General features: G+C 36.0%; 2 protein-coding genes across 2 annotated transcripts; both read left to right on the top strand.

Moving 5' to 3' along the window:
- Window positions 1-8: 8 nt before the first annotated feature.
- LOC131658139 (uncharacterized) lies at window positions 9-17,815 on the top strand. Its single transcript, XM_058927469.1, has 4 exons — window positions 9-55; window positions 338-419; window positions 545-2,055; window positions 17,479-17,815. Exons 1-4 carry the CDS (start codon window positions 9-11, stop codon window positions 17,813-17,815), a joined length of 1,977 nt encoding a protein of 658 aa, XP_058783452.1.
- Window positions 17,816-17,933: 118 nt separating this feature from the next.
- On the top strand, window positions 17,934-19,163 carry LOC131658138 (uncharacterized). Its single transcript, XM_058927468.1, has one exon. It carries the CDS (start codon window positions 17,934-17,936, stop codon window positions 19,161-19,163), a length of 1,230 nt encoding a protein of 409 aa, XP_058783451.1.
- Window positions 19,164-26,639: the final 7,476 nt, after the last annotated feature.

Here is a 26,639-nt window from a genome sequence, read left to right as displayed (position 1 = left end):
AACAAATAATGTATGCTGCAAAGTTTAGTAGATTAGCAGTGTTTCTTGAGAAGTTGTAATATCTGAATTTCATTTAATAAAATTCAAGGCATTAGTTATTAATTTTGAAATTATTATAGTTACTGTCTTTGATACAATCTCTTAATAATATAGTTATACGACTTGTCAATGCAAGAGTAAATAGGAATTTGAAGACCAACAGTACTGTGGCCAAATAAAAAAATAAAATGTCATTAAGCATTTCTAAAAGGAAGAATATGATCACAACACATTGTTCATTAAGTTTATATAAAATCTTCTAAGTTAACATTTTAGTTTACGAAATTCATTTACTCAGCTTCATGGTTATTGCAACTCAGTCATCAGTTGATTGTTTGGAGAATGCTGAAGGTAATAAGAATGGATTTTGTCGTTCCCTAGTCATATGAGCACAAATACTGCATGATTAAAAAGATTCACTTCTCTTATCATTTCAAATACAATTTGTCGTAATTTTTCATATTTGAAGCTTCTATTATAAGATAATCTATATATACTCACATAGGTTGAATATAACATAAACAGAAATCTTTCTTCGCCGGTGGGAGAGATTACTTCTTTCTACGTTTCGGAATTCCCAGATTCTTACTGTGCGAAGGATCTCTTTGAGCTGTTCGGGTGTGTAGGGGATGCGGTGGAAGTATCAATATCTCCGAGGAAGAACAATAGGGGTAAACGTTTTGGTTTCGCGCGTTTCGCAGGCGTACAGGATGGGAGACTATTCGCGGTCAGGCTCGATAATATTCTGATAGCAGGGAGGAAGATCCACGCCAACCTTCCTCGTTTCATCAGGGGCAAGGTGGGAGGAGTCGCAGGGAGTTCTGGGGCTGTGGTTCAGAACCGTGGAGATGGAGGTGGGGGGCTAAAAGGAGGCAAGGAGGTGGCGGAGGGGAGTGGCAGAGTTGGATTGGGTGCTAGTAGGGGATCTAGGTCGTTCGCGACGGTGGTCAAGGGAGGTACGAGCGGTTGTGATGTTGCCGTTGAGGTGAACCCTATTCTCTGCTTCAAATCTAAAGTCGAAGATAAAGAGAGGCTTCTAAAAGCGTATGTTGGAAGAGTTCTTATTCCAGGTTCTGCCTTCGATATTCAAACTTATTTAGAGATGGAGGGTGTCTCCGCTGTTCGAGTTATTCCGTTGGGAGGAGATGCTTGTTTGTTGGAGGACAGGGAGCCGGGTTTCATTGAAGCATTGATTGCGGATGGTGAAACTTGGTGGCAATCTTGGTTCTCTGAGATTAAGAAGTGGGAGGAAGATATGGTGGGAGGGAGTAGAGAGGTATGGCTTAGAATTTTTGGCATTCCTGCACATGTGTGGAATTCGGAATTTTCCGTCTCTCTAGCGGAGGTGTGGGGGACTTTCATTTGCGTGGATGACAGGACATCGAAAGGAGAGGCCTTGGATGTTGCTAGAATTATTGTGAAGGTCAAGCTGAGTACCAAAATTTCTGACTCTGTTTCAGTTATTATTGATAACAAAAATTTCAATCTTGTGGTGAGAGAGGATGCTGTGGTTGTGTACACAAATAACGCTGAGAAGCCGCGCAACAGTGATCATGAGTCTTCTTCCGCCTCCTCTGACGGGAATTGGCAGGATGCTAACGGCGTTGATGAAGAGGAGTTTGGGACTGGGGAATCATCCGATTCTATACGGCAATTTTCCTCGTCTGAGAAGTTGAACCAGGTTCTGTCAAGGGGACAGTTTGACACGGTTTCGCGAGTGTCTGCTTCAGGCGGAGTTGGTGAGGCGGAAAACATTCAGAATGTTGCTTCAGTTCCAGATTTGGTGGATAGTGAACATTGTAGTCTCGCGGCTGGGAATTTTACAGGAGTGGGTAGTTTCGACGAGGCCATTTCTCAATTCCGCTCTGACTCTTCTTTGCAGGCAGTAGCACAGTCATTTTCTGGGTGGGTGGAAGCTGAGGGTCAGGTCTCGCTTCAGGCTGCGGTGAACTGTTCTCTTGCGGCGGATGATTCTGCTTTGATTAAAAAGCTGCGCCCAAGGAAGGTCAAAATGAGGTCTGTTAACCGAGGTGGTAGTGTTGGAAAGGCTGGAGGAAAAATGTTATGTTGTAGTGGTGGCAAGTGTCATACCCCAATTTTTGACCCGCATTTTATGTATCCATTCTCATTTCATATGAAAAAAAAAAATATGTATGCGTTCATTTTGCGTCTTTTATTAGAGTTTTTGATTTAATAGCATTTCCATTGATTTTTATTAACACTTTTAGATTTATAATTTTAATTCTTAATTCATTTTAGATTTAATTTGAATTTTGAATTAAAATTAATAAATCATTTTTTTATATTATTTTTGTTATTGGTTTGTATTTTTTCTTTTTGTTTTAATAGGTGCAATATTAAAAGGAAGGTGCAATTCAAATCAAGGCCCATGTGATTCAAGAGTGGTTCAAAGCCCATTATCAATTTCATGTTTGGTCCAAAGTTTGCATTTCTATGAAGCCAATAAGCCATTTTCGTTCAAGTTTGAGAGCCATGAAAATTGAGCTGGGTCCACACAAGCAAATAGCTATCACGCTTTTCTCAGCAAAAGATCACAATTGTTCATCAAAATACAGATCATATCATCTTCTAGAAACTCATATCAAACAAAAATAAACAGATATTTACAAGCTTCAAGTCACGCTTTTTCTTCACCACCTTGCCAGCTCACCACCCTTCACACGATTTAGCCCAGAATTCACACGTATTTCAGATACAAATTTCACCTATAAATAAACAAGCTCAGTAGCAGAAAAGGGGGAGGAGAAAAATGCAGAGTTACTCTGCCAAATTCAAATTCAAAACTCTCCTCCAAAACCTCCTCAACCTCTCTGCTTCACTGAACCTTAACAGAACCATACACTCAAAACTAATGAGAGGTTCAATTCATGAACTCTCTCTGAGTATTTATTGAAGCTAAATGCAATTTCTAGCCGCGGAAACCCAAAACCATAACTCTGCTTCATCATCTAATTCACCTCATAATCCAATCAAAACCTTCAATCCATCAATAAACCTGCAAAAGCACCGCAACATCACACTGAACAGCTTCTCATACTCATCACAAACCATACTAAAATCCAAATCGAAACCGATTTACTCACCATATGCAACCTTCACGCGTCCGATTCAGAAGCTTCAACAATCACAATCTCTAAATCGCAACAAACCTTCATAATCTTCAAACCACACCTCTCCAACAACTTCATCTAAACCGAAACCCATTCAATCCCATAAACCTCACTGAAACTCTATCAACAAACCGAACTCAGCCACGTTTGAATCATCTAAATTTGAACACGAACAAAGCCATTTTGAGGAGAGACAACATGAAACAAAGAAGCAGAGCGAATTAGATGAAGGAGGCGTAGAGAGGTTTGTTCGAGAGAGGTAGAAAAATCGTGGAAATAGAAACAGAGGTTTGAACTGATGGTATTGGAGTGGATTCCTATCGTTTGTTAGGGTTTATTTTGTTTTTGGGCTTAAAGTTCAAGTGTATTACTAAGGCCCGATCCGATATACCCTGTGCACCTCCGTTTTCAGCGAGCATACCCCTTCCTGGACTGACTTCATTTTGCCTTTGGGCCTGCCATTAAAGCCCATCGAATCTCTCTTGAGGCACCCCTATCCTTTTAATTTTACAATCCATTTTATTTGTTTTCTTTAATTTTTTCTTTATATACATATATTATTACTTTGAATATCAAAAATACCAAAAAGATATATTAGTATTAATTTTGTTTTTATTATTATATATCAAAAAAAATAGTTTTAAATTTCTTTTTGGTTTGATACTTGATGATCCATTTGGTGAGAGTTTGTGATTTAATTTTTCAATATATCTCTCTTCTCCTACTCCATTCTTGTTTTTCTTTGAATCACAAATTTAGAGGTCTAATTCCTCTTTAAATTCAATGGACTTAGGACGTTGATGGGATGAAAATCCTAATCCGCAATATTAAGTGATTGAACTTAAAGATGGAAGGAACTTTTAATGTGGTTCCATCTTTTATTTCTTCTTATTTTGGTCGATGAAAATCTTTAACATCATGAGAATTCTTTTGGATTCTAGATGAAGATGAGACCGCTACCTATTTTCTTTTCGTGCGGTATTGCTTTTGGAGAACGATCTACATATCGTTTTCTAGCATGCATTAGCACAAAGATTGTTGACGGGCCTCGTTGTAGGGTGACTTCTACATAAGTCACTTGGCGATCTGCTTAACATAGCGCAACATTTCGTGTCCCGAATAAAAAAGATCAAACATGGAAGAGAATTGTATGCGGTTGATTTATGACTTATGGAAATTTATCGTGTAGTCGCTATGATTTTATCAAGCTTCTGATAAGTTTCCATTGAATTTAAATCCGAGTACATCCTTCACTCACCATCGATCTTCATTACTAACTTTGATAACATACTTGACAAGTTTCAAGATGGTTATCTTTAACATCTAACAATTGACTTTAATTTCCGCACTTTTATTATATTGCTCTTTATATTTCTCGCTTTATTGCTTTATTTTATCATTTCATCATATTTACATTCCGCTATTTTCCCTTTGTCCATTTGGACGTTTATATTCCGCTATTTTCTCTTTGTCCACTTGGACATATGTTTATGTTTCCGCTATTTTCTCTTTGTCCACTGGGACCATACTTTACTTTTATGCTAAAACACTAATAAACAACAAAAATTTAAAAAACGCTTAAGGCTCTCTTTTGGACTATCGGTTACTATTCCTAGCATTTTGGAGATTCGGATTTATGGACTTAGTGCCTCTGGACCCTTATTCTGTTATTACTCTGTGATTGTTCTGTCTGTCTGGCATTGGATTGTTGTCTGTTTGTGTATGCAGGTATTTCCTTGAAAGCCCTTGATGGTTAATTCCAAGGCATTGAGATAAGGATTTTACCCGAAAACAGCCGTTACTCTGCCCGATTTTCGTCTGAATTTTAATGTGCTTAATGCAAAGTGGTGCTAAGATAATAAGTTCATCTGGATCCCGAAGTGTTAATGTGTTGGTATTGATATTCCAAAGGATGGGAAAACTACCTTGACTCTTAATGTCAAGTGTTGGCTTCTTATTTGGTTAGACCGTTTCTTTCCTTAGCTTTTATTTTATGCATTAGGTTAGCCTCTTCATCTCCTCCCACTTCTTAAATTTTCAAAGTCTCCTCTCTTTTTCTAAAAAACTTCTTATGTTTGAAATCCCTTTTAAAATCTTCTTTAAAACTATATTTAGCCCTTGTTGGTATTTTCTTTCAAAAGTAAGCCCGATTAATCATTGTCATTGATTGCGATACCCCATGATTTTAATATTGATTGACACGACAAAATCTTTTCCACGCGAGAGAGCTAGTGGCATACTTGTCGATTTTATCCGAGTTGGCGCCCTTCTCTCATTAGTGACGCAAAGAATTCGTTCGTTCTCATGTTTAAAATCAATGGCTGAGTATTCGCCCCGACGATGGTAAACGTGCTAATTCCTTTTAAAACGTTTTTCCCTTTTAAAAGCGGAACTACATTAGCTCTGACTTCTCCATTGCACCGAGGAGGTATGTAGGCACAAGACGTAATGTCTTGCCGAGCTTATTTTAAAAATCAAACAAACCGTTTCTTTTTGCACACAATATCTTTTAATTAACACAGATTTTCAAAAAGGTTCTTGTGGAGTACCACAGATATGAGGGGTGTTTAAAACCTTCCCCTCGTATAATCAACACCCATACCTAAGATCTCTTTCTTTTTTAAAAACAAAGTTTGGGTTTTTTCGTTCTTTTCCCATTTCCTTTGGAAACAATAAAGCGCGGTGGCGACTTTCACTAAAATATTGAGTCGAGTCAATTTATGGCTTAGATCTCAGATTTTCCCCGCTACAGAAAAATGGCGACTTCACTGGGGATACTGATCAAATTATTGGTGTATCTTTGTGTGTTAAGCCTATTTCTGTTTATCTGTGTATATTATTATCTGTATATATTATTGTGTGCCTTGCCTGTTTTGTTTGTTCTTTTTATTTTGGTGCCTGGTGGTTTCTCTGTGTGAGATAAGTCCTATACCCGGACTTGAGTGTACATTAAGATAGGCGGTTGGTATAGTCATTTTGGCTTATGTGGAGTTATTCCTTCGTGAGTTGACTTGAGATCCACCACTCAGTGGAGGATGGCTTGGCTAAAGGTGATAGTGTTGAACGAGTCAGTCGTGAAAGCATTGTTACGTTTGGTTGGGTCTGTAAAGCTGAGGACCTTAGAACCCCTTAACCCATCTTAGCCTTTTAGGACGTAGTGCGGAGACTAGTTGGGTGAAGTCCCAATTGGTTGTCACGCGATACTACACTCGGGCGAGTTTCTCTTTAGAATATTGTTGGTTGGTGAGTAAGTCACTTAAGCCGATAATATTCTCGAGATGGAATGCAGACCTCGGGAACTTTTAGAACCCGTTCTACAGGTACAAAACACCTTAGTACACACCTTGTGGTTGGGGTAATCCATGGCTCCATGCTCGTGACGTCGAACTTTTGAACCTTGCTTGTGTGATCTTTGTGTGATCTTGTGTGTGACCTTGATTGTGGTTGATGCATAAACCATGCATTCATGCATCCATGAAAATTCTTTTTCTTTTGGTTTTCAAGGAACTTAGAGGTATTTCCTTGTAAAAATTATAAGTTTCATCAAACTCAATGGATCTCGGGTGTTGATGGGGTGAAAACTCTAATCCACCAAAATGGATGATTGATTTTTGATGATAACTTGATCGATACTTTGATCCAATGCTTGAGTGTTTACAATTTAATATCTTAAGTTCCTTGAAACTCAAAATAAATAAAAAAACAAAAAAAAAACAAATCATTTGCATTGCATATCATGCATCATTCTGCATTGGGTCTTGTTTTCTGAGATTTTTCCAGAGTCTTTTTTCCTTTATCCTGGTATCATCAGTATGACACTCGTGCTAAGAAGAGACAGAAAATATTAAGCAAGAGATCTATGAACTCCGCAAAGAGGTGATTATTTCAAAGGCTGGTATCGAGCATCTGATTGCTCTGGTTGAGGCTTTAGTTCTTCAAGTCAATCCTCCTATGAAGGAAGAAAGGATGCCAAAGGGTGCTCTTGGACATGATTTGGAAGGTTGCTTTGCTTTGAAAGTTGAAGTTCAGAAGTTGGTCATAAACAGTATCTTGTCATTTGAAGACGTTGGTCTTAATGTTCAAGCCAATCTCTCGCCAAAGCATGAATGAATCTCTATTGATGGTAGCCCTGAAGTTTGAAAGATGTTTCCTTCAGCACAAGTCCAGATGGAGAGAATCTTCTCAGTTATTAGTATTCTTACTGATTTTCATTTGTAATATTTCTTGTTTTTCAATGCACTGTTTGCATGTAGGAACTTGTTTGTTTTTGAATGCTAATGTTAATACAATGAATATGTTTGTCTTGAAGTAATCCATTCGTTTCACTCATGTTTATTTGTTTTTATGCATTATGATACCAATTGCTTTTGCCAAACTCTCGCTTAGGCAGAGATTGGAGGGAGGATGATGATCTGAAAACACAAATTTTTTGGTTGTATGCTTTTGAATAAAACCCTGCTGATGATGTACAGGCATTGTTTCAAATTCCCAAACACCGGAGATATAAGGAAGATAATCCCTTGATAACCCCTTTGAGCCTTGGAGTAGGAGTTTCTTTTCTAAACGAAAAAACCCTAATTTTTCAACCTGGGGCAGGGTAGTCTTCAGTTAATTTGACCAAGTGTTCATATTTCAAAAAGGATTTGTGCATCCAAGGGTCGAATACGTCATATCCACATCAAAGGTTGGATTATGTGAAACCACAATGGTTATCCTTCGCGTATCAAAAGGCGTGAAAATGTGAAACCACAATGGTTATCCTTCATCCGCCAAGGAACGAGGCAGTCACAACCCTCTCAAGAAGTTAAGACAAAGTCAATGTCACACGATTTGTTCAAATCAAAAGAATAAAAAGGAAAAAAAAAAGAGAATAAAAAAAAGAAAAAAGAAAAAAGAAGAAAGCTCGCTAAGTCAAAAACTTGAAAATAAATGACTTAGGCAAAAGTTAGAGCATCCCGCTGGACGACCAATTCAAAAGAATCAGTCCAGGCAAAAGTTAGGGAAAATAAAAGGAAAGTGAAAATGAAAAGAAAGGACTACAAAACAGAAGTCCTCAGCAAAGAACAAATCTGTGTGAATGCAAATACGAAGACAAGAAGGGTGACTGCTATTCCAAGAAAGCTTCATTGGATCCTTAATAGCACAAAATCCTTTTGAGAGATGAACACTCATGTTGAGTTAACTGAATATAGGACTGGAGAACATCACGAAGTTGGGGTGGGCTAAATAAACTTTGAGCCTAAAAATCTTTTTTTCTGAAAACCGCGAACCAGACCACGATACAACCCTCAAAAGTCCTAATTGAAGCAGGGTTTATTTTGAAAGCATACTTAAAACAAGAAAGCGTTCCTGACTCCTATAGGTTATGCTGAAAACTTGTGTTGGTATCATAGGCATACAAAAATCAATGTCATTCCTTAACCAGTGATTCATTCACAAGGTTTTACGATATCTTTTAAATAAAACTTCAAGACTTACATAATTGTTGCATTTTGATTATCATTCTCAAAATAAACATTTTTATGCTTGTAAATACTTGTTTGACAATCAGGAAGCTTACATCTGATCATCAGTAGAAAACTAAAACATTGCCAGGGGCATGTTGTTTTCCCAATATAATGCTTTTACAAGTCTGATTACTCATATGGGGCAAAGATTGAAGACTCTGTTGACCAATCAAATGTGACAAGTACAGTCAATCTGGGGCAGTTACGTCGAGATTCGACAAATCTCTCCAAGAATCTGTTGATCTGGGGCAGATTATTCCAAGTCTTTATGATTCCAAGGATATCTATGAATCCTCTTCAAGCAAGTTCCTCTCATAGACTATGTAGTATGGGGCTCGTTGTGAATTAAAAATTACCAAGATCACCTCATTAGCTTGAAGTACAAAGGTCGTTGTGATGATCAATCCAGAGTTAATTTCTTTTACTATGATGATAACTTCTTATTTCTCCTGCAAGTTCATAATGGTGATTTTCTCCAAGGAAACTTTCTCTGATCCCCCATATTAGAGTTTGCAAGGATGTGTTGTTCTATCCCTTTTGGTAGAAATTGATGATATGGTATCCCTCTTAGAGGTTGATAGTTCCCAAAGAGTTTGCTTGGTGTGCATCTCCAATAAGTTTTCCCTCAGTGCGGAGTTCGCGTTGTTATCCTTTCAGTGGATTTATGGATATTTGAAGTTTGAATTTGAATTTTCCCCTTAGTCAGTAGCTTTCTCTTGAGCCTTATAGCAGGATTTTGTTCCTCCAACGACCTCGGTTTATCTACAATTGAATCCTCAGCCGTGTTCCTAGCATGGGTCTTCAGAAGAATGTCTTTTGATATCTCCAACTTTTTGAGATTCACCAAGTGTCTGTTGTATTGTGATGTCTTGTCACTTCCTAGTATTTTTGTATTTGTTTTGTCAGCATATACATGACATTCATTCATTCATTCATACATACAACATGCATAAAAAAATTAAAAAGAAAAATATATTCATATCCATTTTGCATTTCTTAATGTTTTGATTCATTATCTTTGATTCCTCAAAATACATGATCTCTTTCCATTAGAGTGTCTACCTTAAGCAGAAAGTGTTTATCCTTTCTAATTCCCCACAGAGTTTGTTCCTCGTGGAAGAATTTTGCTTCAGTGTTCCTCCTCAGCTCATTTGTCAGGATGGAACTAATCCCCATTTGAGTTCATTCCTCATTTGCCAGAGTCTTGTTTGGCCGTTTCTATCCGGTTTATTCGTGGAGTTGAACTTTGATCTCTTGAAGTACTATGTTGGAACCTCTCTAGGATAAGAAACCTAGATCGAGAAGGCATTTATTTTGCACCTCTTGAGGATTTTGTTTTCCTTAACAATGGAGAATCTGTTTATGATTGATATCAGATATTGAAATACTTATTTTTTCATCAGTGTTGGAATTTGTGCTTGAAAGCAAGGGGCAGGTTTTGACTTTGAGCAACTTATGTTATCCCCATCATGTTTTGGTTGACAACAAATGGAAACCTCTTTATTTGAGAAAGTTTGTATGTCTTCACGTACCAATCTTATCTTCAAAGCAAGTGATAATCTCTCAGGCTTTATGAACTTCTTGATTCAAAATGGAAGAAGCTCAGCAAATGGTAAGTCGCTTCATTATAAGTGACAGTTTGCATTCAAGTGGAAGAAGCTCAACAAATGGTAAGTCGCTTCATTATAAGTGACAGTTTGTATCCAAATGGAAGAAGCTCAGCAAATGGTAAGTCCCTTCATCAGAAGTGACAGTTTGCATCCAGTTCCTTTTCTCAAGCCACGTTGTAACACCCCAAATCTACCCAACGAATATTTAATAAAATCAGAGTGCGGAAATTCAACATACAATTGGGATGTCACATTCAACGTAAAACAACAAACAACTTAATCACATATATCATAGATACATAGCACATAACTCGGATGAACCGATAAAACCTGTTTACTCTTTTAAAAAATAAAAACAACTTTTATTAATAATAATAATATCAATTATTCAACTTCACTTTGCATAATATTTTTATTAAACTAAAACAACTTCACCAACATCATATTACTTCATAAATTCCACTTAAAAGTTAACAACTTATAGTTATAACAACAATTAAAAGACAATCGTTCATCCCCCCGAGTGCTACGTATCAGAGCAAGACCCAACTCGAACTAACAGCAACTAAAGACTTCATAAAATCACTTCAAAACTTCCACCGCTATCTTGAGTACCTGTCCGTTTCCCACGGTAAGGGAAACATCATTCAGAAGGGGTGAGATATCCAACAATATAAACAAGTGTATGATAAATAATATATTAGGATTAAATCATACAAAGTTATCACTTCACAGTCATAAAACTATAAATCACTTCACATCGCAAAAATCAACTCATGTCACTTCAAATGAGACACAACTGTGCATATGCATGTGGTACCCAGGGCTTCAGCCCCCATCGCCAATTGCCAGTTAAACAGAGGCATCAAGGCATAAGCCTTCGTCGCTAATTTGCCAATCCAGGCCTTCGCCAAAATATGCAATGTATGCAACTCGATAATGCACATCACACAACATACAACAAAAACAACAAATCCTCGTCGCCAGGCATAAGCCTATATCAACAATTCATTTACCAATAATTAGTGGTAAATATCGTCACTAAAACATCCTGCAACTTCGCATAAAACAACAAAATATAGCAACATACACATCACTGATAAATCCCAAAGAAAATAGCAGCCCATCGTATTCAACATAATGCACGAAACAACTAATATACAACAACGTCATAATAATTTCATACTCATTCAACACTCTAACAAAATATTTTTATTAACTTATTCTATACTCTTAACTCGCGAACATTTTTAATAATTAATAATTATAACTCGACAGAGTTTCCAAGAACTCTAAATAATTCTATAATAATCTCTACAACTCTAAAGTGCCAAAAAAAATACTCTACTGACAACATCTAGCAATTTTCTGCAACTAATTCCTCAATAATAATAATTATAAACCCTAGGTTAATTTTCCACCACCATTGATTGAACTTTTATAACCTTATTCACTGACGTCAATCAATTTCAACATTCAACAATACAATCACAACACACGAAACAGAGGCAATCATACAACCATAACCCCCACATATCATTCATCATAATCCTGTTTATAGAGCTAGAACCCCACCCTTACCTTGGATATGAGATTTCTCTACTCTCCCGGTTGCCATAGCTTATGCCGCCGCTTCCATCTTTTCTCCGAAAATCTTTTCTAACAACGTGCAGAGACGCAACAAAAACCTGTTCGGAAATCGCTTTGTCAGACGGACTTAAAATCATCAAAACGAAAATCGCTCCGGTCAGAAGTTACCTCTACGAGTCTGGAACGTTGTGTCCAAGAACCGCGACGATCCAACGGTTGGATTGGGAGAAACTTCCGTTTTACTAAGGTGTCTCACTGCAGAAACTTGCTGCAAAAATTGGACTTCCTCTAGCTTTTCTCTTCCGCCATGGCTCTCTTCTTCACCTCTCCTCCAAACCCTATTCCTCTTTGTGTTATGATAGTTCTTCCTTCTTCCAATTCTAAATCCAACATAATTGGGCCTAAGTTACATACCCCCTCCTTACTTCACAACAACTCAAATTAAATCCAAAGTTATTTTTAAGCTCATTAATAAAATAACACTTCAACTTTATTTCACCAAATTAATCCGATTAATTATCATGCCAACTTAATAAAATAATTCCGACTTCGTCGATAAAATTCGAATTAAATACAAATAGTCCAATATTAATAATAATATTATTTCTTCAACGAAATCAACTTTATTAATTCTCCGACTAACCGAATAAAATCCAACTTTAACTTAATAATCCAAATACGCTTCCCAAAATAATACCGACAATTCCGATTGATCCTCGAACTTCGATTAAATCCAATGATTAAATTCTTAAATAATTTAATTAACTAATTAATTAAATTCGGGGCGTTACACACGTCCTTGATTAAAGAAGAAGTTGATCCCTATTCTTAGCGGCAGCTTATTATTCTCAGCAGCTTATCGTCAACTATTGAGGCGGTAATTCAATCTTCTTCTACCTTCAACTATTGAGTTGGTAGCATATCGTCAACTATTGAGGCGGTAATTCAATTTTCTTCTACCTTCAACTATTGAGTAGGTAGCTTATCGTCAACTATTGAGGCGGTAATTCAATTTTCTTCTACCTTCAACTATTGAGTTGGTAGCATATCGTCAACTATTGAGGCGGTAATTCAATTTTCTTCTACCTTCAACTATTGAGTTGGTAGCATATCGTCAACTATTGAGGCGGTAATTCAATTTTCTTCTACCTTCAACTATTGAGTTGGTAGCATATCGTCAACTATTGAGGCGGTAATTCAATTTTCTTCTACCTTCAACTATTGAGTTGGTAGCATATCGTCAACTATTGAGGCGGTAATTCAATCTTCTTCTACCTTCAACTATTGAGTTGGTAGCTTATCGTCAACTATTGAGGCGGTAATTCGATTGTTCTCTACCTTCAACTATTGAGTTGGTAGCTTACCTTCAACCTTTGAGTCGATAATTTGGGTTGCTTCTACCTTCAACTATTGAGTTAGTAGTTTATCATCAACTATTGAGTCGGTGTATCCTTTGTCTACCTTCAGTAAAAGCTGGTAGTTCACCTTCAGTAAAAGTTTGTGTATTCTTTCATCTCCAGCGAAAGATGATGCTTTAACCTTTTTGGTGCGGAATATTTTCCCCAATGAAGTTTCTTTTCCCTGCAAAATCTCGTTCCCCCAGTGGAGTCTATCTTTTCTTCTCCCCGGTGGTGTCTTGTTTCCCTCTCGTGGAAATCATATGCATTCATAATCATAATCATTGCATGGCATCGTTGGGCCAAAAATTGCGTATTTTGTATTTAAGTCTCTTCAATCACGTCGAGACGAAGATTTCAATCTTCATATCTCCGGATAGAAGAAACTTAAATAGGGGCATCTGTCATACCCCAATTTTTGACCCGCATTTTATGTATCCATTCTCATTTCATATGAAAAATAAAAAAATATGTATGCGTTCATTTTGCGTCTTTTATTAGAGTTTTTGATTTAATAGCATTTCCATTGATTTTTATTAACACTTTTAGATTTATAATTTTAATTCTTAATTCATTTTAGATTTAATTTGAATTTTGAATTAAAATTAATAAATCATTTTTTTATATTATTTTTGTTATTGGTTTGTATTTTTTCTTTTTGTTTTAATAGGTGCAATATTAAAAGAAAGGTGCAATTCAAATCAAGGCCCATGTGATTCAAGAGTGGTTCAAAGCCCATTATCAATTTCATGTTTGGTCCAAAGTTTGCATTTCTATGAAGCCAATAAGCCATTTTCGTTCAAGTTTGAGAGCCATGAAAATTGAGCTGGGTCCACACAAGCAAATAGCTATCACGCTTTTCTCAGCAAAAGATCACAATTGTTCATCAAAATACAGATCATATCATCTTCTAGAAACTCATATCAAACAAAAATAAACAGATATTTACAAGCTTCAAGTCACGCTTTTTCTTCACCACCTTGCCAGCTCACCACCCTTCACACGATTTAGCCCAGAATTCACACGTATTTCAGATACAAATTTCACCTATAAATAAACAAGCTCAGTAGCAGAAAAGGGGGAGGAGAAAAATGCAGAGTTACTCTGCCAAATTCAAATTCAAAACTCTCCTCCAAAACCTCCTCAACCTCTCTGCTTCACTGAACCTTAACAGAACCATACACTCAAAACTCATGAGAGGTTCAATTCATGAACTCTCTCTGAGTATTTGTTGAAGCTAAATGCAATTTCTAGCCGCGGAAACCCAAAACCATAACTCTGCTTCATCATCTACTTCACCTCATAATCCAATCAAAACCTTCAATCCATCAATAAACCTGCAAAAGCACCGCAACATCACACTGAACAGCTTCTCATACTCATCACAAACCATACTAAAATCCAAATCGAAACCGATTTACTCACCATATGCAACCTTCACGCGTCCGATTCAGAAGATTCAACAATCACAATCTCTAAATCGCAACAAACCTTCATAATCTTCAAACTACACCTCTCCAACAACTTCATCTAAACAGAAACCCATTCAATCCCATAAACCTCACTGAAACTCTATCAACAAACCGAACTCAGCCACCTTTGAATCATCTAAATTTGAACACGAACAGAGCCATTTTGAGGAGAGACAACATGAAACAAAGAAGCAGAGCGAATTAGATGAAGGGGGCGCAGAGAGGTTTGTTCGAGAGAGGTAGAAAAATCGTGGAAATAGAAACAGAGGTTTGAACTGATGGTATTGGAGTGGATTCCTATCGTTTGTTAGGGTTTATTTTGTTTTTGGGCTTAAAGTTCAAGTGTATTACTGAGGCCCGATCCGATATACCCTGTGCACCTCCGTTTTCAGCGAGCATACCCCTTCCTGGACTGACTTCATTTTGCCTTTGGGCCTGCCATTAAAGCCCATCGAATCTCTCTTGAGGCACCCCTATCCTTTTAATTTTACAATCCATTTTATTTGTTTTATTTAATTTTTTCTTTATATACATATATTATTACTTTGAATATCAAAAATACCAAAAAGATATATTAGTATTAATTTTGTTTTTATTATTATATATCAAAAAAAATAGTTTTAAATTTCTTTTTGGCTTGATACTTGATGATCCATTTGGTGAGAGTTTGTGATTTAATTTTTCAACATATCTCTCTTCTCCTACTCCATTCTTATTTTTCTTTGAATCACAAATTTAGAGGTCTAATTCCTCTTTAAATTCAATGGACTTAGGGCGTTGATGGGATGAAAATCCTAATCCGCAATATTAAGTGATTGAACTTAAAGATGGAAGGAACTTTTAATGTGGTTCCATCTTTTATTTCTTCTTATTTTGGTCGATGAAAATCTTTAACATCATGAGAATTCTTTTGGATTCTAGATGAAGATGAGACCGCTACCTATTTTCTTTTCGTGCGGTATTGCTTTTGGAGAACGATCTACATATCGTTTTCTAGCATGCATTAGCACAAAGATTGTTGACCGGCCTCGTTGTAGGGTGACTTCTACATAAGTCACTTGGCGATCTGCTTAACATAGCGCAACATTTCGTGTCCCGAATAAAAAAGATCAAACATGGAAGAGAATTGTATGCGGTTGATTTATGACTTATGGAAATTTATCGTGTAGTCGCTATGATTTTATCAAGCTTCTGATAAGTTTCCATTGAATTTAAATCCGAGTACATCCTTCACTCACCATCGATCTTCATTACTAACTTTGATAACATACTTGACAAGTTTCAAGATGGTTATCTTTAACATCTAACAATTGACTTTAATTTCCGCACTTTTATTATATTGCTCTTTATATTTCTCGCTTTATTGATTTATTTTATCATTTCATCATATTTACATTCCGCTATTTTCCCTTTGTCCATTTGGACGTTTATATTCCGCTATTTTCTCTTTGTCCACTTGGACATATGTTTATGTTTCCGCTATTTTCTCTTTGTCCACTGGGACCATACTTTACTTTTATGCTAAAACACTAATAAACAACAAAAATTTAAAAAACGCTTAAGGCTCTCTTTTGGACTATCGGTTACTATCCCTAGCATTTTGGAGATTCAGATTTATGGACTTAGTGCCTCTGGACCCTTATTCTGTTATTACTCTGTGATTATTCTGTCTGTCTGGCATTGGATTGTTGTCTGTTTGTGTATGCAGGTATTTCCTTGAAAGCCCTTGATGGTTAATTCCAAGGCATTGAGATAAGGATTTTACCCGAAAACAGCTGTTACTCTGCCCGATTTTCGTCAGAATTTTAATGTGCTTAATGCAAAGTGGTGCTAAGATAATAAGTTCATCTGGATCCCGAAGTGTTAATGTGTTGGTATTGATATTCCAAAGGATGGGAAAACTACCTTGACTCTTAATGTCAAGTGTTGGCTTCTTATTTGGTTAGACCGTTTCTTTCCTTAGCTTTTATTTTATGCATTAGGTTAGCCTCTTCATCTCCTCCCACTTCTTAAATTTTCAAAGTCTCCTCTCTTTTTCTAAAAAACTTCTTATGTTTGAAATCCCTTTTAAAATCTTCTTTAAAACTATATTTAGCCCTTGTTGGTATTTTCTTTCAAAAGTAAGCCCGATTAATCATTGTCATTGATTGCGAAACCCCACGATTTTAATATTGATTGACACGACGAAATCTTTTCCACGCGAGAGAGCTAGTGGCATACTTGTCGATTTTATCCGAGTTGGCGCCCTTCTCTCATTAGTGACGCAAAGAATTCGTTCGTTCTCATGTTTAAAATCAATGGCTGAGTATTCGCCCCGACGATGGTAAACGTGCTAATTCCTTTTAAAACGTTTTTCCCTTTTAAAAGCGGAACTACATTAGCTCTGACTTCTCCATTGCACCGAGGAGGTATGTAGGAACAAGACGTAATATCTTGCCGAGCTTATTTTAAAAATCAAACAAACCGTTTCTTTTTGCACACAATATCTTTTAATTAACACAGATTTTCAAAAAGGTTCCTGTGGAGTACCACAGATATGAGGGGTGCTTAAAACCTTCCCCTCGTATAATCAACACCCGTACCTAAGATCTCTTTCTGTTTTAAAAACAAAGTTTGGGTTTTTTCGTTCTTTTCCCATTTCCTTTGGAAACAATAAAGCGCGGTGGCGACTTTCACTGAAATATTGAGTCGAGTCAATTTATGGCTTAGATCTCAGATTTTCCCCGCTACAGCAAGAAGCATGGAAAGTCAAAAAACAGTAGCGGGAAGGGTATCAAAATAGGTTCTTTACTGGTGAATTTCAAATCTGGTTCGGGGAGTTTGGAAGGGTCTCAGTGTTCTGTTTTTTATGGGGATCACATCGAAGAATCCGACATAGTGAGAATCAATGGGCGTCAATGGAAATACTTGAAAAATGACTTTGGTGGGAACTTGTGGGATGCTATTGCGGCGTTGGGCGTGGTAGACGTGGAGGGGTGTGGAAATAAAATATGTTCCAAGCGTGATAATATAGAAGGCGATAGCGAGAATGGGGAAGGACGGAAGGAGCATTCTAATAGAGTCTCATGATCATTGGCTCTTTAAACATTAGAGGGGGATGAATTCTCTTAAGAGGAAGAGAATTAGTGTTATCATTAAGAAATCTAAGGCGGACATGTTCTTGATTCAAGAGACTAAGATTACTAGTATGGAGGATGGTTGGGCTAAAAGTTTTTGGAACTCTTCGGAGATTGGGTTTTCCTTTTCAAACTCTTTGGGTAGGTCGGGAGGCTTAATCACATTATGGGATAGAAATAAAGTGGAGGTTGTGAGTAGTTTTAAAGGTGATGGATACTTGGGCACTAAGGTGGAATGGAAGAATAGTTTCTATTACATTGTTAATATTTATTCTTCTTGTCTTTTGAGCAAAAAGAAGGAGTTGTGGAAGAAGCTTTTGGAGTTACAAGATGCCTTCAAAGATGGTGAGTGGATTTTGGGAGGGGACTTTAATGTCATTAAAAATTCTAGTGAAAGGAGAGAGAGGACGGTGGCGGTGAATCATGTTGAAATGGATCTTTTTTCGGAATTCATTGATGAAAGTCTTTTAGAGGACATCCCTTGCAAAGGCAAAAAGTTCTCTTGGTTTAGTGGGGATGGAAAATCCATGAGTCGTCTTGATCGCTTTCTTGTTTCTAGTAGTATTGTTTCTAAGTGGGGGGTGGTTGGTCAATTAATTGGTGATAGAGACATTTCGGATCATTGCCCGGTTTGGATTTTGAAAGATAATGCGGATTGGGGACCGAAGCCTTTTAGATTCAACAATGAGTGGTTCTCTCTTGATTCCTTCCTTCCTTTTGTGGAGAAAGAATGGAAAAGCATGAAGGTGGGAGGAAGAGGCGATTTCATTCTCAAGGAAAAACTCCGCTTACTAAAAGATAAATTAAGAAGGTGGAACAAAGAGGTTTTTGGGAAGATAGAATTGGATATGGAAGATGGAGTTCGGGACTTGAACATAGCCGACGAAAGGTTAGCTTCCTTTAATGATGCTTTTTTTGATGACAATCTAGCTTTGAGGAAGGAATCTAGTGCTACTTTTTGGAGGAATTTGCGGCTAAAAGAGAATATGCTTCTTCAAAAATCTAGAGTGAAATGGATTAAGGAGGGAGATTCTAATAGCGGTTTCTTTCATAAGATGATGAAACAAAGGAGAAGGATAAATCATTTAGGTCCCATTTTCACCCCGGATGGTGTGGCGGAGTCGGTTGAAGATGTCAAAGGTACGGTGTTTAGCTACTTTGAGCATAAATTTTTAGAAACGGAGGAGACTAGGCCGGTCCTGGATGGTATCTTTTTTAATTCTATCAACGGTATGGAAGTGGCGGATCTTGAGAAGCTTTTTCTAGAGCCCGAAATTAAGGAAGCGGTGTGGGAGTTGTAACAGCCCAATTTTTATTAGTATTTATTTTACTATTATTTATTTAATTAATTGGTGTGTTAATTATTTATTTAATTATTTGCTGTGTTAATTATTTATTTAATTATTATGTGATATAATGATTAATTTAATTAACTAACCTTGTGTGTAATTGTGTTTAATTGGTTAATTGAGATAAGTGAATTATATTAATTAATTTGGTGTGTATATTTGTGTCTATTTAATTATTGGTGTTATTTGATTTAGTAACTCACTACAAAAAATATGCTCTGCAGCGACGTGGTCACCACATCGCAACATGGAATATCACGTGGCAACAAAAAAGTAGCGACGTGAGTGAATACGTCGCAGGAGCCAAAGTGGCAACTTGTAGCGACGTGGAGACCACGTCAGAAAGTAGCGACGTGCGTCCCACGTCGCAACAGGGTTGCATGGGGAACATCTATCTGCACACACAGCAGGTGTGGCAGGTGTGGGATAGTGTGTTTGTTGACCAATGTAGGGACGTGTTTACCACATCGCTACATTAAATGCTTTTTTATTACGCTAGATTTGTTTTGTTTTATATATTTTATATAATTAATTAATATATAATAAAATATATATAATAAAATTTATATAATAAAATTTATATAATAAAATTTATAAAATAAAATTTATATAATAAAACCTATAAAATAAAATTTATATAATAAAATCTATAAAAACTAATTTATATAATAAATTTGTATAAAATAAATTCATATAATAAACATTATATAATAAATTCAATTAATTAAAACTAAAAATTTAAAATTAATATTTTAATGAATTAAAATGTAGAATATTTTACATAAAAATAAATTTAAAACAAATAAAATACAAAATGTTTTTAAGAGGCATCATCCGGAAAATAATTATCCGGATTAAAATCATCAGCCACCCCGTCATCCTCCGGCTCTTGAGGAGGAGCATTACTGTAATTTCCACCTCCTTGCATAAACCGTCTCATCTGCTCCTCCATCTCAGCTTGCTTCTTCATAATGTCCTCCATCTGTCGCGCATGCTGCTCCTCCATATCAGACTGCTTCTTCTGCATCATCTCGATCTGGGCTTCACTTTCGTGTCTCGCCAATTGCCTTACTAAAAATTAAAAATGAAAACTTTATAATATACCTAATAAATAAACATACTATATATATATATACATATATATATATATATATATATATATATATATATATATATATATATATATATATATATATATATATATATATATATATATATACTACAACAAATACAAACACAATATAACAAACACAATATAACAAATACAATATATACAAACACAATATATACTAGAATTTTATAACAAACACAATATATTTTCAACAAATACAATACCTATTAAACAAATTTTAAACAAATTAACATATATACCTATTAAATCTATTTAATATATACTATAATACACAAAAATAACTTACCTCTTCTTCAATCTACTCCTCCTTCTTCAATCTACAACCTTCTTCAATCTACTAATTAACCTATACAAAACAAAAATAAAAAATTAACAACAACATATATAATAAAATTATAAGAAAATAAACAAAATATCAAAATAATATTAACTACCTTTGAAATTGAATTGGGATTGAATTAACTTGGGAGAGAAAGGTTGGATTTTAGGAGTAGATGATTTTGGGAGAGAAATGGGTTTGGTTGCAGAGAAGAGAAGAGAAATGGGTTTGGTTGCAGTTCTGTTCGTGAATGGTGGAGGGGGGAAGTGAAATGGGTTGATTAATACATAATGTAGCGACGTGGAAGGCACATCTCTACTTGCCACGTGATATCCACGTCGCACCCTTCAACGGTCACTTACACACCTGCAAAGCTGCCAATAGGTCAGATCAAATTTCCCCCCATTTTGAATTATAAATGTAGCGACGTGACAATAACGTCACCACCAAATTTTACAAAAATTTGAATATTCCCCCCATTTGAACGTTATGGGGTGTGATGAATTAATTTATGTCATTAATGTAGCGACGTGCTACCAACGTCGCAACTGTTGTTCACAGCCCCCCATGTCTGACTCCCAACAACTTTAATACAGCAAAGTTATTTAATAATAAAATACAGGTGGCGATGTTGGTTTCACGTCGCAACTAACATTTATTAGCCACGTGGTTCACACGTCGCTAATTATGTCGCTGGATTAGAGTTTTTTTGTAGTGACTAAAATAAAAATAATAAATAGTATATAATTTATTGGGGCTTAATTATTGATGTTGGAAGTAAATAGGGAGGTGTTATATTTAGGCCCATATAGAATAGTTATAAAGGTGAGAATGAGGGAATGACATAAGTTCATATTCATTTCTCCTCATTTCTCATGGCTAGACAAGAAGAGGAAAGAAAAGAGGAAAAAGAGGAAGAAAGGGGAAGAAGAAGGAAGAAGAACTAGGGTTTGGAGGAGAAATTAAAGAGGTAAGGGGGAGAATCCTTATTATTATGGGTTAGTATAATTGGGTCAATGGGTAGATTAACATGATTTAGGAATTTTGTTATTCATTTATTTTTAGGTTTTGACATGTTTAGAGTGAAACCCCTAAATTCCCATGGTTCTATATGTTTTCTTTATGCTGTCTTACATCTACTGTTGCGGATATATATATACTTGTGGTGGAAAAGTAGTGTTTGTATTGATACTATGTTTTGTTTATTATATTGTAGCAATAAGATAGAAAATGAAATATATATATATTTTTCTCCTGTTCCTGTTCCGTAGCGCAAGAAACAAGTATAATATTAACTTATATTACTGTAGCGCACCAATAAGAATAAGTAGTGTCATGTTCTACTGTAGCGAGAAAACAAAAGAAAAGTATAATATAATTCAAACAATCCCATTAGATCGAATAGCGGAATTAAGCGGTATAATTACTTATCCGGAATTTGATGAAAATTTACGTGGTAGCTAAGTTTAATTAGTAGATTAACATGGTGATGTTATTTTGTTGAAATTGTGATTTTTACGAATCGACCGAAATTGTGTTTTATTTAAATATTCTTTATAAATAAATTTTAACAATTTAATAGAGTTGTCAATATAGTTATTAAAGTTGTCAATAGAGTTGTTAGAGTTGACAATAAAGTTGTTAGAGTTGTTTTGAATTGTTAAGAGTCATACTTTTGTTGTTTCGAGTAATTCTGACATGTTTAGAGTTGTCAGTGTATAATGTCGGTGTGTGCTTTTCATTGGAACTTTAACAATTCATATATTTTAAACCGTAACTCCGTTTGAGTTTCCGTTCAAGGCGTTAGAAAGCTAGCACGATATTCTTTTCAATAAAAATGGTCTTGAGCAATAGAATACTAGAAAGTGGAAATGTAATAGAAATAGAATTGAATTGAAATTAATATAGTGTGATTATTAATTGGTTGATTAAATTAATAGTTGAATTAATTTCAATGTGTTCAATTGATTAGCGTATAATTGGAATTGAATTGATTATTCGGTTTGTCAGTAATTACGGTATTTTGAGGATTTGTCCGTAATTGTGTTTTGTCTTGAATATGTATGTTGAGAAATATATATTTCCATGCCAATGATGTTGTGCTAATATTGATTCTCTGTGAGTAGTTGGTTAATATTAATTCTAATGATTAATTGCTTGATGTTGAAAGTGTGTGTTCATGTATAATTGGCAAAATGAGAATTAAAATGAGATAGTGTGGTTACTAGTGTTAATTAGATTGTGTGAATCGTAATTGATTAATTGGCCTCTTGTATGTGAATGATGTGTGTGTTGTGAATGTTGTGTACAATTGGTGGATAATTCATAGGGTTGAGTTATTGTGATATGCAGAAAGTTAAGATGGTAGAGATGATCTTAATTGCATATATTTGTAACATTGTACATACATTCATATCATAGTGTGCCTTGAAACACACGTGGATTTGCTTTGAAACACAAGCGGGCTTGGATTCTAGAGCGAATCGGAAGCCGTAAACTATATGTTTACAATTGGTGGACTTTGGTCTTGTCCGGATCGGAAGTGTGGCTTAGATTCTCGAGTTATGAATCGGAGGCCGGTGAAACTCAGAATTTCACATTGGTACCACATGCATAGTGTCACATGTTTCATTGAGTCACATTAGAGTTATGTGATAGTTGCTTATGTGCATTATGTTGTTATGATGTGTGCATGAATGTGATAATTGATTATGTGCATTATGTTGTTGTGATAAGTGTACGAGTGAACAATTGATTATGTGCATTGATGTTATGATGCTATGTGTATGAGTTTGGTAATTGATTATGTACACTTGGTGTTGTAGTGATAATTGTATTAGTTGATAATTGAGAAGGGGTGATGTTTGAATACGTAATTGGTTAAATGCGAGAATATGTGATAATTATGGCTATGTGTATAATTGAGAATATAGTATTGAGATATTATACTCTTATACTTGGTGTATGCTTAATATATGTGAATTATGATTAGTATTAATTTCATGATTAGGCAAGTGTAATGCATTCCTATAATTGTTGATTTAACCATTGTATCTCATTATACTTTCTTCATAATGGTTCGTATTCTCACCCTTCTGTTTTAATGTTGCCCTCGTTTGGCGACATGCAGGTTTGACGATTAGTAGCTGGCGTGTGATCTAGTCGGAGTTTCTTCCGAGTTGCTTGGTAATTAAGTAGCGAGTCAATGCTCTGGTCATGTAACACTGGGTAGCTTAGACGTTGAACTCATGTTCTCTTTGTTTATGCATTTTGTTATAACTTGCGAACATGTTTAATTAGTTACTTGTTGTTGAGAGGCCTTAAGCCAAATATTATGATCATGGTATGGGACATGTATCATTTATATGAAACACATGAGTATCACTTTCCGCTGTTAATGCATATTCTGGATGAATTATGATTATATGTAAGGTGTTATTTGAAATGACTAGGTGTATTGTATTTTGTGGATAAATGCTGTCGGTTTTAAAAGCTTTTCAATTTTTTTGAAAACGTCAATGTGACGCCCTTTGAGTTATATGCATGCTTATTCTCTGATTATATGCTTATTATTTTATGGGGTAAAAAGGGGTGTTACATTAGTGGTATCAGAGCCTGGTCGACCAGTTGGTCAAGGTTATTAATGTATTTTATCCCGTTGTATTAGATTTGTGTATCTGACACGATCGATATTGTTTTGTCTGTTTGGTCGTTGGATGTCTTAGGACAATGGCTGCAGGAAGGACTGTTAACATTAATGTTGAGGCAATGATGAGGTGGACTGGTGCGATTGGACAAGCGCCACAAGAGAGTGCCGGTTATGGAGGAAAGGATGAGTTTCGTGCTTTTGGAGATTTCCGAAGGTGCAACCCGCCGATCTTTGAAGGAGGGTATGGACCGGACGAAGCGCACGCATGGATGAGAGAAATTGAGAAGATCTTTCAAGTCGTGAGTTGTACTGATGTACAGAAGGTACAGTTTGGTACTCACATGCTGACAAAAGAAGCTGACGTTTGGTGGAGTAATACTATACGGAGATTTGAAATAGAAGGTATTGAAGTTACTTGGACTCTTTTCCGTGAGGCATTTTTGGGAAACTATTTTCCAGAAGATGTACGTGGAAAGAAAGAAGTGAGGTTTCTACAGTTGAAACGAGAAGGAGAACAGTTCCGTGAGAAATCGTATGATGACATGAGGGAACAATCTGGTCTTGGCAAGAAGCCAAGTGGGGGAGGAGCTTCTACTCTGATTAAGTGCTACAGGTGTGGCGAGACGGGTCACAAAACTGTTGATTGTGGAGTTGGTTCGAGTAGGATTTGCTACAGTTGTAGTGAGCAAGGACACAATTGTGCCATGTGCGATAAGCCAAAGAAGGATCAAGCGAAAGGAAAAGTGTTTGCGTTGTCTGGTGCTGAGACTACTTCTAAAGATAAGTTAATCTGAGGTACGTGCTTTATTATTGATAATGGTGCAACGCGTTATTTTATTCTTGGATTGTGCTATAAGATTGGATCATGTTTTATCTGTTATGCATGGAAGTGTAGTTATTGATACAACTGTTGTGGCTTTGTTTCTATTTCTTTACGTGTTTGAATTATCCGTTGAGCATCTTTGGTAGATATTTTGAGAATTCATTTAGGTTGTTTTCCGTTAGACCAAGTTGATGAATTTTGGTATGAATTGTTTGGAGTTGAATCAAGTGATTGTAACTTTAAGGGGGGATTGTGGATCTCGGTGTTGTAAGTGACTTCGAGTGTAAGTTCTGAAGGAACACTATTATAGTTTAGTAACGATGGTTTATGTTTCATTATGATTGTCGACTGTCTATTGACAAATTGAGGACCTAATCACCCTTAATCTATTGTTGATAGAAGACGAGATCGTATTGGACAAGATAGACTTGTCTTACTAACTTGGTAGCGTGTAAAGCGACTAAGGAGAATTTGAAGAGTCGATTTGAGGAGTTGTTTGAGAAGAGGTTCAATTGACTGAGTGTACAGTCATAGAGTCGCGCCTGTTTTGTCAATTAAGAAGAAAGAAGGTTCTATGAGGTAATGTTTCTTGGAGACATTTGATCCTATGAGTGAGATGATCACGCTGAGAATTTAAGGATTGTGTTATCAGTATTGAAAGAGAAGAAGTTATATGCGAAGATTTCTATATGTGAGTTTTGGTTGAAGGAAGTGAGTTTCCTTGGATATGTGATTTCGAGCTGAGGTGTGTTGATGCAAATATTGATAAGTGGTAGTTTATGCTTCAAGGTAACTGAGAATTCGCGAGAGGAATTATTCGACGTATGAATGGGATTTATCCGCCGTTGTGTTTGTTTTGAAACCTAAGAGGCATTATTAGTTGGGCCTGAGATTTGATATGTATAGTGACCACAAGCATTTGAATTATCAGTAGATATGAGGCAAAGAAGATGGTTAGAATTTTTAAAAAATTATGATTTTGGTTTGGACTACCATCCTGGAAAAGTGAATGTTGTAATCGATGCATTGAGTAGGAAATCATTACATAAGTTTATGTTGGGGATTCAAGAATTGGAAATTGTTGGAACAATTTAGAGATTTGAGTTTAGTTTGTGAAGCGACGTCTTCTTGTGTTAAGCTTAGTATGTTGAAGCTCATTTGTGATATTCTTAACGAGATTAGAGAGAGTCGGAAATTGGATTTGCGATTGGTTGACAAGAGGGTATTGATTAATCAAGAAAAAGGTAATAACTTTCGGATTGACGAGATTAGGGTCATGAGATGTCGGGATCGAGTTTGTATTCCGGATGTCTTGAATTTGGAAAAGGAGAATTTTGGATGAAGGACGTCGTAATGGTTTGAGTATTCATCATGGTGTTAATAAATGTATCAAAATTTGAGGAAATGTTTAGTGGTAAAGTATGAAGGGGAATATAGAGGAATTGTGTATTTGAGTTGGACTTGTCAAAACCGTTTTGTTCGGTGCAACAGTTATCCAATTCGAG

This window comes from Vicia villosa, linkage group LG3, assembly GCF_029867415.1.
Source record: "Vicia villosa cultivar HV-30 ecotype Madison, WI linkage group LG3, Vvil1.0, whole genome shotgun sequence".
Taxonomy (NCBI): Eukaryota; Viridiplantae; Streptophyta; class Magnoliopsida; order Fabales; family Fabaceae; genus Vicia; species Vicia villosa.
The sequence above is the reverse complement of the archived record's forward strand: the minus strand, read 5'-3'. Positions and strand labels throughout refer to the sequence as shown.

Coding starts and splice junctions, on each gene's coding strand:
- LOC131658138 (XM_058927468.1), top strand. CDS start 17,934: ATGGAGGATGGTTGGGCTAAAAGTTTTTGGAACTCTTCGGAGATTGGG.
- LOC131658139 (XM_058927469.1), top strand. CDS start 9: ATGTATGCTGCAAAGTTTAGTAGATTAGCAGTGTTTCTTGAGAAGTT. Junction 56..337: donor GCAGTGTTTCTTGAGAAGTT/GTAATATCTGAA, acceptor TCATTTACTCAG/CTTCATGGTTATTGCAACTC. Junction 420..544: donor ATGGATTTTGTCGTTCCCTA/GTCATATGAGCA, acceptor ATACTCACATAG/GTTGAATATAACATAAACAG.